This window comes from Pelmatolapia mariae, linkage group LG5 (assembly GCF_036321145.2).
Source record: "Pelmatolapia mariae isolate MD_Pm_ZW linkage group LG5, Pm_UMD_F_2, whole genome shotgun sequence".
Classification (NCBI taxonomy): domain Eukaryota; kingdom Metazoa; phylum Chordata; class Actinopteri; order Cichliformes; family Cichlidae; genus Pelmatolapia; species Pelmatolapia mariae.
In genome coordinates, this window is record NC_086231.1 from 27,835,965 (window position 1) to 27,854,381 (window position 18,417).

The window sequence follows — 18,417 nt, forward strand, 5'->3', positions numbered from 1 at the left end:
TATTGATCCAGTGGTCATGAGATACTACTAGGCTATTCATCGTCTTATATGCTGGTAAAAAGAAGGCAACTCTACTTTTTGAGGTTTGCGAAGACATGTTATCTCTCATCCAAGAGGCTTCTTAAGTAAAAAACAAAAAGGTGAATAGAGGTGGTGGCTTATGATACCAGCTATCAGCCACTTACAATGCAGTCTTAAGACCTCCTCCCAGGTTCTTTAACTCCAACACTCACACCTAACCTAAATGGATCTCAATAGGCAATATGATAGAGTGGGGCAAGGCCCTACATTGGTTTCACCTTTAACCCCTGGTTATGCTAATGACACGCCTTTCTTCACACCGTGGCTTATGTATTGACTCACATGATCAATAGGTCAGGACCACCTCCAAAGATCGCAAACCCCACTAGGGGTTAACGCTGCATTCCAGAAACCACAGAACTCAGATGTTGGAACTCGGGAGTGACGCCACTCCTGAGTTAGCATGTTCCCAAAAACACGAAAAACAAGGTACAGCAATCCAGGTATTACTACCAGTTCAGCAAAACACTTGTTTTTTGCACTTAAAAGCACATTCATGGATATGGCCTGGTCAGTGCTCTGAGTATGGCTTATTTAGTGAGTCACAAATACACAACAGTGGCATTACAGAGAAGTTTTATGTTCAATGCCACCATCACGGACTGTTAACTCTGGGCTGCTCAAACTTTCTGAGTCGGACATCCGAGTTGAGAGGGTGTTCCTACTGGGAGCAGGAAAAATCCAACTTTCAACTTATTCAGGAACACACCATAAATGTGCGAATAAGTGAAGAATATTCTTGGATGAGCGGTAAAACGTCTTCACAAACTTGACCCTACATAGACTACACTCTCCATTGTGAAAACGGCAGATATTTTTTCCCTTGATCTAACTGGACGTTACTTGACAGGATGGGTGGTGCGTGCAGCATGCCTAACTTTGTGTCAACTAGTCGATGATTAGTTTGGAAAGAAGGCAGAAGAGCGGGATGAACAGAAACGTTGTGTGATTAAACAGATGAAGCCATGAATAAGGTTTATCAGGAAGAGGATATGAAGCAATCAGTCCTGCTAATTGCACGGCCAATATTGGTCTAAAGACAAACAATCAGGCTTAATTAGAAACAGCGGTAAAGGGTCTGTGTGAGGCAAGCAAACTCATTCATACATGGATCTAAAACTAATGAAGCCTGGAAGTGAGACGGTGGTTTGCAATGACCTAAACGAAGAGTTTTCTGATTTTGTTTGGATGCTTACACAACACTGTCCCCTAGTAATGGTAATACGCTACTGCTTAAAGAGTATTTAGGAATGGTTAATCATGTGCATAAGACTGATCAATAGTGATGTTCTTTAAGAATATCGTTGCTGATGTGAGGAAGAGGAAGAGCACTGGATAAATGACTGATGGTCACATTCCCTAGAATCTTCTGAAGATGTATACTGTACTTGGACAGTCTTTGATGTATGCGTTTGTATGATTCCTTTAATTATGTGTTTTGATGCAAGTCTCATACATTTCTTGAATGCATACTTATTAAAAAGAACGGAGTGTGAAAGACACAAGAAGGATTTAGCAAAAGACATGTCATGGACTCACAAGGCACGGCGTGACGGTAGAGGTTGTCTCTGATGGTCTGCTGCAGTTCGTGGTCAGGCGAGGACTTCTGGAAGCGCTGGCTCAGATACTGCTTCAGGTCCTTGGTCAGCTTGCTTCCTGTGATTGTGAACACAAATGTATCAAAACAACTGAAGTAAAAAGCAGGCCAGCACACATAAAAACATCACAAGAGCCAAAATGACACTGTTAATCCACAGCAGAGCGTCAAATGACCACACCGCTTGGCTCCAGTGAAAAGAAAAACACAGGTTTATCCTGAAACTACAGTAAAGCTTGATGCTGAGCGAGTGCACAGCCGTGAATTGTACACTTGCCATCGTCACTGAGAGGGGGTAGCTGGCCGCAGACTCTCGCTCCAGCAGGCCAGGACTAGCCAAATCTAAGACTGCTAGCACCATGGCTGACACAGAAGCAGCCCTCCTACCGTTTAGCCATCTGCACCTCAGACACACATTAGGCAACTAAAGGGCAGCATGGGGGGAAAGTGTCCATATGTGTGTGTGTTTGCTCCCGAATCTGTGCCTGTGTGTGGTTATTACAGATACTGTCCACGTCAGTGGCAGTTCCACGCCTGTTCAAACGTATCACATGCAGTCTGAGAACATAACAGAAAAAAAGAGTCGAGATGTCTGCCGTCACCCAAACAGACTGAAAAACTGGGTTTTATACTCAATTTATACTCGATGACAATTTCATGATCGAATTTCGTGACAAGACTCCTTCAGGCAACAACAAACATCTTATTTTCTTCATTAGTGTATGTCCCATTACTCATTATACAAATGATGTATCTCCCATCTTTGCATGGCTGCTGAGACCATTTTTGGTTGTCTTGGGCAAACAACCAGTCATAAAAGGCCCTGGTTTCTGTTTCCATGGAAACTGTGTGTACGTGTGTGTACGTGTGTGTATATGTGTGTACATGCGTGCCGGTGTGTGTGTTTAATAAGATGATTGAGATTGTTACCAAAGTACAGAAGAGCATTCTGCATTGGTTAGCAGAAAATATTGTTTTTGTTTTTTAATTATATGAACCTACAATGGAAGCACAACATGCACAGGTCCAGGTATGGTGCGTCTGCCTTTTATTTGATTGTGACCAAATATTTTGTCTGTGATGCATGACAATATACATGAAGAAGCACAAAGTAGATGCAGAAACATATGGGCAAATTATCAAATTGTGGTTTGGAAGCAGTTGGGTAATTAAAATGTCAGCATAGAACACATTTAACTGTTGTTCCTCTGAATTTGTAGTTTTTTTCTCATCTTCATTTTTCTATTTTAAATAAAAAGTTCAAATTTAATATTTCTCTTAATTTCTAAAAAAAAAGCGGCTGTAGATCACACTTTGTATCGCAAGGTTCCTTACTAGGAGTTAATCCAGCTTCGTGTATTGAAATTTAATTGACTCAGGTATAAATAAACTGGGGTCTTCGACCACTGCAAACGTGAACCGTTATAAATCAGTTTTACTAATCGATGATGCGTAAGCTGTCTATAAAAAGAGGTCAAGCCTTCCATCACTATCTGAGCTTGCTGTTGGGAGGGTATGCTGCTCCTGGCACCGTCCCATACAGACATATCACTCAGTTGTAATCCTCACAACAGGTCACAAGCCAACTCTCACGCCAACAGAGAGCCTAATGCGCTCTCTGATGTGCTCATGTACACAATTACTAGAGAGCCGTGGGTACTCCTTACTGCCAGACTTCAGACTGATTGTGTGACCCAGTGTGAAATTCGGACTGGACTCCCTGTAATATTACTAAAAGGTCACCCAAAGTGAATGACGGCACAACATAGTACAATTTAGGTTTTTCCTAGTAATGTTAACTCGATATTGTAGTATATTTTTAGCCATAAAGAGGTGTAGCCACTAATATGAATCAGGCTTGAAACCAAGTGCTCATCAAACTCAGCAGCAGCTTTTGTGCATCATTATACATTATTTTGGCTGATTAAAAGATGAGTCACTCTTTCAGATGAAGCAGACAGGCTTAAGAAAGCTAGCACAATCCTTTTACGTGGTTGGTGATGGGTGTGCCATCAACAGCACCTCAAGGAGCTATTGCATAAGAGCTAATCCAGTTACGTTGAGTCTGTCCTCCCCCAACTCTCTCTTTGTGTGCCATTATCTTGATGGAACAACGATGCTTTCGTAAAAATGAGCAGCCATCCTTCAAAGTCACAAAACTATGAATAACAAGACCCTAAAGGACTGCCAGAGTAGTGAATGATAAGAAGATAATTACATTGGGACATGTTGATTAAGTAGATAGCGCTATCTGTCATCCTTCTCCTCCTGTACAGAGCTGACAATTAAGGCTATCCACTGATCCCCACCTGGTGTCAAAACATGGCTTTTAACAGTAAGCATTTAGGGAAAAGTCTGACCCAATTTCAACTACCTGCATAGACCAGGTTGGTACTAAAACTCACCATTACAAGGAAGCTGCTTAAGCCTTTTTTCCTTAAAACTGAAATTACCTGCTAGAGCTCTATATTAAAGTGAGACTCTATGCCAAAAATCAAGTCCTAATATATTTCATCTGGCACATCTGCTCTTGACTTTCATTTAAAATCAAAAAGAATGTCGAGTATTTAAAATGACAAAAGCATATGAACAATAAATACAGAGAAATGTAAAAAGGAAAACAATAAAACAAAGCAAAATAAAAATACAATTAGGATTTGTTCAAGACACAAGATCCAGATGTGAGAAGCAAATCAAGTCAACTTAGATGTTACTTGCCTTGTAGAACTCAAGGCAAATACAAAATAAGGGAAAAACAAAAACTCTGAAGCAGTCTCTTTTCAGAAATCACAAGGCCCACAAACTATTTTTTATCTAAAGTCTGCATTTGGCAGCCAAAAGAAACATACAGCTAGCTAACAGTACAGCCTGGCTGAAGGAGATGCTGATAATATCTACATCTTTTCACACTGTCGAGCACAAGCTCCTCATCACTGGTTAAATTATTCTTTTCTTCTATTGTAGTTGGATATTACGAATTCTCCTGACATTTAAACCATAAGTGACAAGTTAGTCTTAAGGTCCACCAGAAAGGACCAGAAAGTATAGCCAAACCCCCGATCTTCATCCACACTGTCGTACTATTACTTGCATACTTTAAATGCAAGCCAAATAAAAGCACACCATCTTGAACAATGTTCTACAAGAAGTGAAGGATGAGTGACCACTAGCTTTTCCTTGGCCGGTGCTTAGATGTCTGCTGGGACCAAGTATGCATGAGGTTCGGGAGTCAAATGAACCTCTTTCTGCAGCTACACGATGTACTCTGTTGTTTCTGGTATGAGGTCAAATACCATTCGACCACATTTCCTATTGCTTTTCCCTTCCCAGCTGAGTACTTTAAAACCACTATCCTTAAGTGATCCAACAACGTGAGATTCTTTTGAGTCTTTTGCCTCCAAATATGTTTTGGTTGATCAAACGGTAGTAAAAAAAAAAAAAAATAAATCCACTGTTATTGAGTGGATAGTGTACATGATACCTCTCATGATCACCCCTCCTTAAACCTTAAAGACAGCTAGTCAGCTCCTTAAAAAGAGTGCCAAGTATACATTAAAACCATTAACTGCTACCAAAGTGCTGTTCTGGTACCATCTATATAATGACACAGCACTCTGGCTGTGATGGCAAATAGTGCCGTTTCTGTATGTAAAATGAACATCTTAAAAGTCTTTCAGTTTTAGTTTTGAGCTTTAATTTCAGATAGTTTTACTTCTGATGCCCTGAGGATTTTACCTGTAATTCAGTTATTAACACAAAAACATCACCAAACTCTATGAACCTGCCATGATGGAACAAAGAGCAGGCAGGCAGCAGACTAGAATTCAGAGACCATTTAGCCCAGAGGCCACCCACCCAAATCATACTGCAAACACATAATTAGAAAAGACGTATCCTTAAAACAAAGCCCACCTGTTATAGATTTTCCATAATCCCACTGAAACAAGCGAGATTTTCTAACCGGAGACGTGCGATCTACAACAGAAGGGAGGTGAGCGAGAAGGGTTTTTATACAAGACAGAGAGAGGCAGGGTCTGTCACACAGAACGTGAACATCAGAGTAAGCCAGGCAAAACATCAAAAGAGTTTTTAGACATAGCTGAAATGTGGAAAGCCCCTCTACTTTCCAGGCATCTCCCCCCACTGAACCCAGCCCGGCACCCCTCGGCTGTGATCAGCCAGCCAAGTCCCTGCTCAGACATGCATAGCCAGCCATGGCACCAGCTAGACCCTCCGCTGGCAGTTGACATCTGTATTCACAGCATGGAAAAAGCAAACTTCATTGAAACTCGACCCTCCTTGCTTGCGGGGCAGCCTTAGTAAGAAAGGAAAGGTTTGACCGATTTTTGCTGATTTAGTAACGGGAGGAGTCACGCACCCGTTACACTCTACACAAGGAATGGCATTGCATAGTGGGGGAGCCCCCAAAAAGCTGGCTCGATATCCAAAAACCTACAGCTACACGTTGGCTACATAACCCTGCTGCTGATCCTAAAATTAATCTTACATGTGTGCACAGTTTTAAAGTAGCTGAGGCTGTCCATTCAGGACCTGGGCTCAGGCCAAAATCCAAACATACTTAAAGTTGATTACTTTTACTGGAAGAATCCCATAATGGAAGTTTGACATGCTCTACATGTAATTCCAGACAAGTACTCGCATAAGAGAGTGTTTTTCCCCGCTCACATTAGTCTTAATAACTTGCAGAAAACTAAAACTATCATTTCTAATTTTCTCAGATGTGGCAAGAGGAAAAAGATGTCAAAACAGACCGAGTACTCATGCCACAGCTCAAGGAAACATAGCACTTATAGGCCAGTTGGTACATCTTTCTGTCCACTTTGATACAGAGGGAGAAACCTCGGCAGCCGTTGGATTGATCATCAGTTTTTATCGATGCTCCTTGCAGGTAGAACCTACCATCTGATGGTGATGCCCTCACCTGATTTTTAATATTTTGCAATAGTCTGCATTGTGATTTATCACCTTTTTTTCAATTGCAAATTATGTCCATGAAGTTATTTCATAGCTGCAAAATGACTTTGTAAAACATACCAACCCTGGTACTAAAACCTGCAGTAAGATAGAGTTTATTTACAGTTTAGAATTTATAGTTGGACATCAGCATGCTGGTCTTATTATAACCATAAATTCCCCACCGCTCTGAATTAAATGCATTTCCTGCACTTTTTAAAAGGCTCTTTATGCAGAGGCATCTAACGATTCTGACCGCAGGTTCGGTCTTCGCAGCGGGCAATGGTAGATGCAATCGTCCTCTTAACACAAAGCAACACAAAGTGACAAAGCAGAAAACACTGTCATATGCCAGCGAGGATGCCAGCCTGTTTTACACTTAGCCAAGCCAGACTTGGCATTGCCATCATGTTTGGCTGGGCACTGGGTGTCATATCGATGTAGAATACACAAACAGTCTGGCACACAAGGTAACAAATAACTTTTTTTTTTTTCCTCCGTCCTCCTCTCTCGAATTGTCTTTTGAACATCAAGGGGCATGTTGCCAGGCAAAAGCTATGATTAGAACTAAATCCTCCCTTTCTCTGGGCTGTTTATTGTTAAATTTAGTTCCTCCAAAGTGGGACATAGCAGGCTTTAAAGTCAAATGGATTCATGTCATCCCAACTTGACCTACTACAAGTTAAATTTAGCTATGTACACAAGCTGCCCAGAGTCATGTCTTATATAATCATCTCTTAAGTGAGCAGTCCATCCATGGCTCTAGTTAATCAGATAATCGGGGCTAATCAGCATTTAATTGATTTAACTCAGCAGCTATCTACACTTAACATTTTCATCACCCCTGATCAAAGCTTAGCCATATGTCATAATGATTAAGAAACAGGCAGAGAAGTCAGAGAGAGCCGAATGTGACCCTTGACCAGTGACCTCTAGATAGTTCACATCCATATTATCACCGATAACTAAACAACCATGGTTGGGTCTGTGTGCACCAGCGGAGATTATGTAGACCCCTGCGGGTGAAAAACATGGTAAAATGAGGATGGCAGAAATACTTTCCCTTCTAAGTTTTTTATTAAGGTCGTTGTCAAGATATTACTATAATGAACAGCCCTTTGAAAAAGAACTCCCAAACCACCAGGCAGAGATTTCACATTCACAGAGCAGACAGGCATGTGTGTCTGTGCGAACAAGCCCGTCTTTGAACTCAACACTACCCCCTAGGTTGCTCTATTAGATGTGGCTTGCATCACAGCAATAGATGGGCTCTGTATCCATAGCAACAGCTGCCAGATGAGTACAGGCTGTGGTAAAAGGTGGTGATGGGAGACAGCAAGGCATAGTCTGCTGCCCCCCTCTGGACTATCAATGCTTTACAAAAATACAAGAAAAAGCAAAAATGGATCATGAGCCACATTAAGAACAGTGACACATGGAACTGAGTTTTTAATGTAAATGTGCTGCTCGGTGCAATATAAAGAAATTACAACTTACTCTAAACGTATGCACGGCTCCTTCACATGTAAAATATTGCTTGAACTGATAAAAATGTCAACAAAGAGACTGAAATATCACAGCAACAAAGACTTCAGACTAAACAAGAACTAAAATGAAGTTTAGAGCTTAAAGGTCAAAAAAGAAAAAAAAAATCTGCCGTAATAGTTACAAGACGAGCTACATGAACCATAAATCTGAAATGGCTGTAGTGAGACATCGGTACTATAACATGACGGACAAATTACCGATGCAAAACTGATTGAGGTGTGTGGATGCTAAAAAAATTAGTTGAAAAACAATGCTGAGATGTATACCTTACAGTTAACTGAAAAATGTAATCAAGTCTGCACATCAGAGGTACTGGGAACTCTGTGAAACTCAAAAGTGGTCTTTGCAGTGACTAACTGAAGTGAAAAGATCACAGACTGCCTTCAGCGCTCTGAGACGTGAGTTTAAGTCAATGTGTTGGGTTTGCAGTTTTGTGTCACGATTTCTTTAAAAAGAACTGCTAGCGGCCTCGCATACGCAACCATGCAATTGTTAGACACAGCAATATGGATACTGTTGTACTCGTGCGTTTGCAACAAATCGCGTGAATGTGTGACTGAATGAGTTTTCGGTCGGAGGTAGGAGTACGCCGCTTCTCAATCAATGCCTGCATGAGACAGCGGAGATCTAAATTGAGGACTAAATGGACTCAGACGCTGAATAATGTATCTGGATATGACTTTGACTGAATGACAAAGCCATCTGTTTTCTCAGAGGAAAATCCATTTTCACCAGCATTTTTGTTCCCCCTAACCAGCCCAGTATAGCAAGAAAAACATCAGAGCCCATCAGGAAACATAGGTTGTCCTCATAATGTCAGAAACGGGACTCAATTAAGTACAAATCAGATCTTTTTGTGGGAGGTTGCTACAGAAATTGCTTGTTTGCTAGTGTGTTTCTTGAAAATCTTCACAGCTGTCGGTATACGAGTCTCAAATTAGGTGCATCACTTTGCAGCCGAGGCTGTGAAAGCGCAGGAGATGCAGGACGAGATATGGTCTTTTCAGTGCAGCGGTGCAACAACAAATAAAAAGTTTGGTACTTTGACAGATGCACCTCGTTGAGTCCAGATCAGAAAAAAAAAGCAGATCCAACACGATCAGGGTTAAGTCTCTGGCACATTTTCAATCCTGTCTATATGGTTGCGTGTCCCAGAGCTGCTTGCCTGTTTACTATATTCCTAGATTGCTTTCATTGATTGCAGTCCTTCACAGTGGGGAAAGAAATCCTCAGAGGATTTACATCAGCATGTAGGGGCGAAAAAAGGCTGCAGTAGAGATATCACTTCCCCATCTGCAATCTGACAGTGGACTGTGAGAAGCACATCATGTGACCATTCACAGGTTTGAGCACTGTGTGTGTGCTGCATGCATGTGAGCGACGTCGAGTTGGTATTTGTAAAGGCCATTATTTACACAATATGAGCACCTGTCTGATGTGACAAACACCAGCAATCCGCTAGCCAAGGACTCAGACACTATAAATAATAACAACAGTGGCTGGATCCAGATTTATGTGGGTGCTGAACAGTGCCATAAGTTCTGTGTTATTAATATTGCTTTGATGCCTCCTACATACAGTATGAGCCTGTGCGAACAAAGAGGCTTCCAGATTAGGCTTGTGAGTGAGAGGACCCATCATGCATGGATCTGTATATATTTAAATGGGAAGTCCTTTACAGTCTCCATGATCACCACAGAACCAAAAAAACAAAATAAAGTTAATATGCAAAGTAAATCAACATCATAATAACTGCTTAATTAAGAGGTTCCTTTATTTAAAGCCAGGATTTACTGAGATTATTGACTGACTGACGTAAAAGCCTCTGAGACAAGTATTTTGGAGATAACTGCCTCTCCATCACCGTCCCTAATGCACTGACAGGCAACATTTCAAGACCAATGAGTGTTCTAGTCTCCTGTGACAGTCCAACTGATTGGCCCTCTGATACGAATAAGGTCCCCGACTGGAAAGGAAGACCTGTGCTTTAAGCCAGAGATAGACAAGGGAAGCACAGGACTGTGATACAAAGGAAAAATCCACTCAAAGTGGAAGATGGCAAAAACGTGTAAGATAAATAAGAACAGGCAGTAAAATGTTTACACTCAGTGAAAAATGTGATGGCAGAGGTCTCTGTGTGCACATAGGGAAGACAGACACAGAGATAAGGGGGATCCTGGGACACAGCCACCTTAAACCTTCAAACACAACAACTGTCATTTAGCAAAGTGCTCTTCTTGTACAATCACAACCAGAAAGACATGTGGCAGCTGAAGAAAAGCCCATTTTAGAACAAATCGCCACTATAAATAAAAGCTCTGCTCTGTTATTAACCTGGTTACGGCATGACACATGAATTTTTCTACTCGATGATTTATGCAAAATAATACGTCACTTAATGCAATTAAGGACAAGTTATGAAAAGCAACAACGACCGTCAGGACCAATCAGACACAAATTGTACAATTTTTAACTACAGCATCATCAGTATCTCCCGGCTCTGAAAAATGCATGCACAAGCACAGAGGTAACAGTGCTAATTACATGCCTCATTGTGCTGCGGTTTCTCAGAGGTCCTAGATTTAGTCTGTATGTAACTAATATAATACAACCATAAGGATTATATCTGATGACACGAGCAACATCAGATTGTTGAGCTTTGAAAAGAACCTCCAGATAATAAAAAGAAACCTTTGGTCGTGATGACGAAACCGGTTATCAAAATAGCTATACAGAACAACAAACTCCACAAAGGTCTCTAAGCTAACTAACTTAACTATGTGCTGACCAATAAGCACCACCAAAGGCCTGTTTTCAGCCAGGAAAAGCTCAACGGGATACAGTGTACCAATTTAAATTTGAGGGGTTTCCACCCCCCCACCCAAAGTCCAAAATTCACATGTATGCAGCAAAAGCATGACAGTAATCCAAAGCAAAGATGTGCTCAAAATATCAAGCACAGACCACCAGAGGACTTGCTGGCAATTTCTGTGACTAAGCTGAAAATGTCCATCTTTATTGGCCCTTTAGATTGCTGAGATGAATTACCATAATATGTCCTGGCCTCTCTACACCCTCTATTCCATTTCAGAGAAAGATAAATTGGGCATCTGCTGGGGTGTAATCAGAGTCAGTGTGTTAAGTCACCCCGGGACCACAGTGGGCGAGCACTGCATCGACAGGCCAACCACTGGTCAAAGCCACGGATGGATTAAAGGGAGGAATAACTTAAAGAATGGGGTGAAAAGTGGCAGAATTACAGCTGTGTCACAAGCAAACTAGTAAAGCAAAACACAAAAATGCAAGCAAGTCAGGAAAACATCAAGTCATAAAGAAAATAATAAAGAAAAAAGCAAATCACAGAGAAATGGGAGGATTATTGTAAGCGCGTTCATATTAAAGACAGACCCAGAGTGAGGTACGCCCCTCCTGCCTGTCTACAACTGTACAACCAGCTGTTGGGATTCCTTGTGTTCATTGCAGATTTCCTGGCTTCTAATTGGCCACATGGGGAAGACTCAGTTATTCTCTATGATTAAACAATGTCTGCCACAGTCGGCCTCACCTCGGAGCCCAGGGCGAGCTCATTAAGTCTGCCACCAGGGGGCACATGTCACTCAGGATCATTAAGTATGAGAGACTGTGTGCTGTGGCTGTACAGCCTGTTTGCTTATACTGATTGTTGGCTGTGTTTGCTGATGCCTTCGGTTAGAGGTGTGGCCACGAATAACAACTGTAATTACAACAGACACCTAAACAGATTCCCCAACAGAGTCTCCTGAGCTGATCTGACAACATGCCGACTTCAGAGGAAGAGGAATCCCACAGAGCGTTTTAAGTGAATGAGAATTTGTTTTTATATAATTAAGCCTGACCACCCTTTTCCAGGTCCTCAAACAGCTCATAGTCGTCTAAAAGCACAAAATAATGAGTTTAACATTAGAATACAATGAAAGGAGGGGTAACCTTCAGAACTTCAGATCAGTCTTCACCCATAACAAACCTAACATGCCAATCCTATTGACTTGACTCATCTGGACAGAAAGGGAGGGGGGCTGCCTGAGTCTATCCCAGCTGCCATACGGCAAGGGGTACATCCTGGACAGGTTGCCAGGATAATTCGAGAGTTTATTAAGTGATTATTATTATTATTGTTGGATGCACCCTTTTGTTTGCTTCTGCTAAATTGCTTTAATAAAACATCCTGCATTTAAAAAATCTCCATCGTGGACATTCACTTAACTCTTTGTGAAACAGGTAAAACTTGTGTATGAGCAGTGCATCTAGTTAAGTGTTCTTACAGGTTACAGGTTTCAAAACCCAAAAACTTTTCAGGATTTAAATCAAATTGGAGATAAGATGCTATTAATGCAAACAAGCTGGTATGCATTGTTGGCAGGCACATTCCCAAAAGTAGACAAAGTCAGAATAAACAAGAAGGTTCTGTCATGCAAAATGTCAGTTCAATGTCACGTGTGCCCTTTCTGTGCTGTGCATCATAGATTTATGGATATAAACTTCTTTCTATTACATATCTTGAAGAGCAGACCAGCGCTTCTGGTTCTCTCTCATCTCTTTCCCCCCTTATGCAATTCCTTACTTGACCTGCATTCCATCATTAAAATACTAATTTCCTTCCCTCTGCCACATCCTTTGAGCCATCAACATCTACATCCAGTCCTCCTCTTCTTTTTCCATCCATCTGTCCATCCATGTCTCATGCCTGAAGAGGGCATGACTGACCCACTTTCCCGTCGCACTGCTGACTCAAGACGCGCTCAAGATGTTGTGTGAACGCAAAAAAAAACAAAACAGAGGCAACGCAGCCTTGCTCATGCGGATGAACACTGAAACAAACTACATCTGCTGGCCGATCTAATTTTAGAAACAGGATGAGAACGCACACACACGCACACTTACAGACATACAGTGTGAACGCGAGAAACACAAACTTATCCAATGTGCATCATGCTGATCATCACTTTGTCCACCTTTGTAACGCTGTGTGTTATTCTGTTTTGGAAACGCTGACAAATGTTATCTGAATACCATAGTTAAAAAAGAAAAAGTATTAGAAAATACCTACTTACACACACACACACACACACACACACACACACACACACACACACACACACACACACACACACACATATTATGAAATTTCAGAGTTGTGGGCTAATAGAGCAGCAGTCAGTGCCGGTTACGTCTACAGTCGTTTCTGGGTCAGCATCAGGCATGGCTCATCCAGCCCTGCATCCCTTAACAGCTGACTCCAGGCCAGACAGGATGACACACACACACACACACACACACACTTACAACCAACAGGGACAGATGAGCATGAGCAGTGCATTGGGTATTAACAAGACATTTACTAAACACTCAGAAGCAAACTGTCATAGCAAACAGCAGTACACCAAAATTCATTAGTTAAAATGCGAGGCACTCTCATGCATTCAGCACCAAACACACACACACAAAAAAACAAACAAACTCTTAAGCCCGAGTGCCTGCACAGGCAGCAAGCTCTCATGCATCAATTACTCCACATCACACTCCTGCCTCGTGAACGCATGTGTCCTTGCATGAGGCCGTACGAGTGCATCATGCATGTGTTCATCTGCTGCCCGTACGGTTATCTACGGTTATTTCCCAGCTCTAGAACACAATGAGCAAGATGAAGCCCAATGAACCATGTGCTGGGCTTTGTCTATGTGTGTGTGTGTAAGGAGACACTTAAAGTGAAACTGCGTCTATCTGCGTATGTAACTCGAGTTGTTCTAACACACACAGAGCAGGAGGAGAATGCGCAGAATCCGACTGCACACATGCACGCACAGAGACATGTGTAGCACTTAGCACCACAGTATTACACCAGAGGCTCAGGCTGGAGAGAGCCCAGGTTTGAGGACACCAGTTCACCGCCTTAATCCACTGCAAAGGTCCAATTCCAAACCACGATGACGAAGCACTGACGGACAGGACACATCCCCCCACCACCACCGCCGCCCAACACTGTGCTCTGCCCGTGTCACAGCTTCTTCTCCACTGCTTCCTGTCAACAGGAAAAGCTGAACTGCTCGACTGGCTGTCAAATGTGAAAGCTCAGATTTTCCTTTAAAGTGTGCTTATCATGGACAGACCATTTCATAACCGTAATTTAAAAACTGCTGCATTTCTACCACCACCACGTTTTTTCTTTGAAGGAAATTACTGGAAGAGGCCAAAAAGTAAACACAAAGACATGCATTCAAGGCCAACACTTTCTCACCCTCTGAGATATAAATTACCCTGTGGAAGGAGACCACCAAACTGAGACAGTATGCCATATCCAACTGAAAAGAGCCTGAAGGTGGGACATCATGGTACCACTTATCACAAGCAGATTTCATCTCTGCAGCTCGGGCACAGCTTCAGTCATGCCATCATATTATGCTTGGACTTAAAACAACTAGCATCTTCTTTTCCCCAGCATGTGCACAACTTATAAAAGTAAAAAGAAAACAAATCCTACACCATACTGCCTAAGAATAACCCTTAAATCATCCTCTCACCTAATCTTAAACCTGTCAGCATGGACGCTGTCCAGATACCACCTTAAATCTCCCAAACCCAGGCAAACACCATGCTCTGGCATGATTGTCAATTTTAGAGCCAAGACGTGACCATGTGATGAATCTTTGTGATCAACAAAGACGAGAGAGAAAAGAACTCCTTGAAGGTATTTACTCTGAAAGTTTCTTTAAAAGGAACCCCGACTATTATGACAAGTTACTCTAAATGTGTTACAAATTATCTCCACTACATAAAAACATACTTGAGAATATCTACAATTTTTTTGTTATTCATTAAATCTTTGTTGTTTAAAACTATTTTGGAGCCGTCGGAGCGGCCATGTTTTTCGCACACAATGCATTCTGGGATAACGTTTTTATCATGCGGTTATGCGATACCATGGATAGCTGCTGCCATAAAATTGAGCTCTTTACAACAAACGCTCTCAGTCGCCATTGCCATTGGCAAGCAGTAGCCGTAGGACACCAGTAGTTTTCCCTCACTCTCTCGTCCTCGTGTGACGGATTGTTTTCATGTTCATCTAAACTAAGTACTGGTTGACTATTTTCATCCTCTCTCTCGGTTTGCTCTGGTTCAAACTGGAAAGGTTGAACAGAAGCCATTTCCAGTGCGCTGCTAACTGTGAACTCGATGCGGTGCAACCGTATGACGTCACTACCCAGAGTGCATTGAGAAGTAAATAACAATGGCGGCCTACTGGTAAACCGGTTTTATATAAAATGTGCTTAAAAGGAAAACATTTGGAGTATTTTAATACCACATATATTATTGAAAGCACAGTACATATTTTAGCGCAAACATGTCTTAAAAGCCGGGGTTCCTTTTAAGTTCTAGTTACACAGGCCTCATTCATCCGCTGCATATACTTTATGTATGATTAGAATCGTTGTGCGATTGCCGTGTCTCAGTTTGCTGTAGTATAAGGAATAAATCTTCATGTATATAAAGACGTTTACAGCTACCTCACTTGAAGTTGAATTTCTTCCTAAAATAAACTTGAGGACAGCCTATTTAATCCATTAAGCTGACTTTTCCTTGTGTTGCTGGCCAGTGGTTTAACATAAGTGGTTATGGTTCTGCTTATTATAATACATTTAACCCATATTCAGTTATTATCAGTGCAAACTGCTTAATAACTATAATATACCTTGAGATGATTTAACTTAAATCATTCTGTGTTCATTTTTGGTAGAAACGTAACAAAGAGGCCCAGAGCAGATGAGCGAGCAGAGTCGCATGGATGATGGATGATGTTTATGTTGTCATTAATGGATTACTTTTTAAACAAAAGGCAATCCATTATGAAACGGTGCCCTTTGAATTTCTGCAACAAAAATGCTGAAGCTAAAATACTTTCAAATGAAGGTCTTAATGCAGCCTGATAAGAGCAAAGTCTAGAGTACTGCAAAGCAGTGAGCTACTCAGCCGTGGGAGAACATTAGTCAAACTTGAGGATGAAACCGTGTGGAGCACGGCAGGTCTACATTATTGGCAGACAGGGAATCAGCTGGCTGAGAGCCAGTCATCACCATCAACTCTTTACATCGTGCACCATCACGTGTTTGAGCCGTGCAAAAGCATCCTAACGCGTGCAACTAAACGTTAACAGCTCATCCTTCACTGTGACGACTCGGCAGGATAAACACTGGATCAATGCTAAACATCGCTCCTACACACAGATACTATGTTACATTTTTGCATCAGTGTGAGATACTGCAGGTCAGGTGTCAGTATGATATCATCTAAAGCCTCCAGGTTTGAATCAGTTCATATGTGACAGAATTGGTCATTCAGTGATGTTAAGTGGTGCCTAAGTAGACATTTTCTACCTCAAGTCCATCCAATGCAGTGTGTAGCATTTCCAAATATTTGGTGAATGACAAGCAAAGCAAGGGACCAAAATTTAAGGTCTCAGCTGCATGCTTCATTAGCAACAGCTTAAATGTTAATTTTCCTCTTTGGCTCTCTATGGATGAGGAGCTGTGCTAGCAGCCTTTTCAAAATTAGGGTCCGTGAACCAGTGAAGCTCTGGGGATTCTCATGAGGCAGCCCAGTTGGAGGTAGATGACTGATGGAGGGGTGATGGGGAAGAAAGGTACAGGCGAGGGCAGTAAGAAAGAGGTGAGACAACAAAAACCTAGAATGGAATCTTGTATTCGAGCTTTAAAGTTTTAAAGTGACTACTTCCATCTTGCACATGAAGCTGTGAACAGTTATATACTGTTAATCTCTGAAGACAGTCAAACTGGTTCAGGCTGGGAGAGCACTTGGTAAATCAAAAGTTAGCAGCAAGGCAGAGCAAGTGAAATATTAAAAGAGAACAATATCTCTAGTGCCAAACAGGATGGAGCTGCTGTTGGAAGGCAGTAAAAGTGAAATTGGAGGGAGAGGAGAGAAAAAACGCAAAAGCAAAAAAAAAAGTGAAGGACAAGCAAAAACAGAGGAAGAGGAAAGCAAAAAGCCAGGGAGGAGAAAGCCTGGAAGGATGCCAGGAAAGCGAATGTGTCACAGATGTGCCCCCGTTACTCAGGGGAGGATGCGATAGGTTGACCAGGAATGCCCTACAAACTTTACATGCCGAAGCTCCAGAGGTTCTCGTGTCGCTGAAGTCACCGAATGGACAAGAACAACTACATTACAGGCCGTGTGTGTCTGTCACACTGTTAACTGCCGCTCAGGCTTTACCTGACACACAGCAAAAGTTGACTAATAATTGACTCTGAATAAGAACTCACTTTTTAACTCTGAAACCAGTGAGATTCAAAGTGAGAACAAGCATCAGGCTGCCACCTGGTCACCTGGCATTCAGTAAGATCCCCGTAAATATACTAAGAACGATATTTCTCCCAGTTTACTTTGTTATACAACAAATGACCCTTAATGACTTAATTCAAAAAGATAGAGTTTAATTTATTCGTGAATGTACAATAATGATCATTAAAGTGTCTTTAATTGAAATTCTTGACAGATTTTTTTAGCTGTCCCAGATGCCGAAAACTGGCTTCCTGGGATCTCTGAAACTGCACTGAAACTGAGAGATGCGTTCAAGGTGCTATAAATGTGTAGGCAAATGCTATATTTATGAGATAAATCAGTGAAAACTGCTGTATAATTCGCCTCTTCCCCTTTAGACAACTCCCCATTGAGAGCTTTATCATGCTGCTGCCCAATGTTGGATTTTTCTGCGGTTCTGTGGCCAACCTTGAAAGCTCAATTCTCACAGAGACCCTGGATTTCATGAAGATCAGAAGAATGGCATAAAAACTGTACTAAATTATCAGTAACGGTGACAAAGTGAGCATGGTTGCGGGCCTTGTCACTGGATACAGGCAGATACAGTCTAAATATTATCATAATCCCCCCACTGAAAGATAAAGAAGTACGGAAAAATCTGCTCATGTTCACGACTTCCTTTCATTCTCCTGGATACAATTCATGGAGTGAAGTAATTTCTACATTGTTCTTCCTGTCACAACATGCGGATTAAAGGAAGCGTGCTCTGCTGAAAAACTGCATTCGTCACAGTTTATTTTCACCCATCTTACATGTGCAGGTGTGCCAGATGTGCAAGTCAGAAACAATTTCTCTTACCTGATCGCGTGATTGAAGAGGAGTCATGGTCATTTTCAAGGATCAAC

At 41.7% G+C, this 18,417-nt stretch overlaps 1 protein-coding gene across 11 annotated transcripts in view; it reads right to left on the minus strand.

Moving 5' to 3' along the window:
• The window catches only part of magi1b (membrane associated guanylate kinase, WW and PDZ domain containing 1b), a 141,311-nt gene that overhangs the window by 80,766 nt on the left and 42,128 nt on the right, over positions 1-18,417 (minus strand). For all 11 annotated transcript variants that reach the window (XM_063474585.1, XM_063474583.1, XM_063474584.1 and 8 more), the window contains exon 2: positions 1,621-1,737. In XM_063474585.1, coding sequence (XP_063330655.1) covers positions 1,621-1,737 — 117 coding nt within the window. The remainder of the gene's footprint in view (positions 1-1,620; positions 1,738-18,417) is intronic.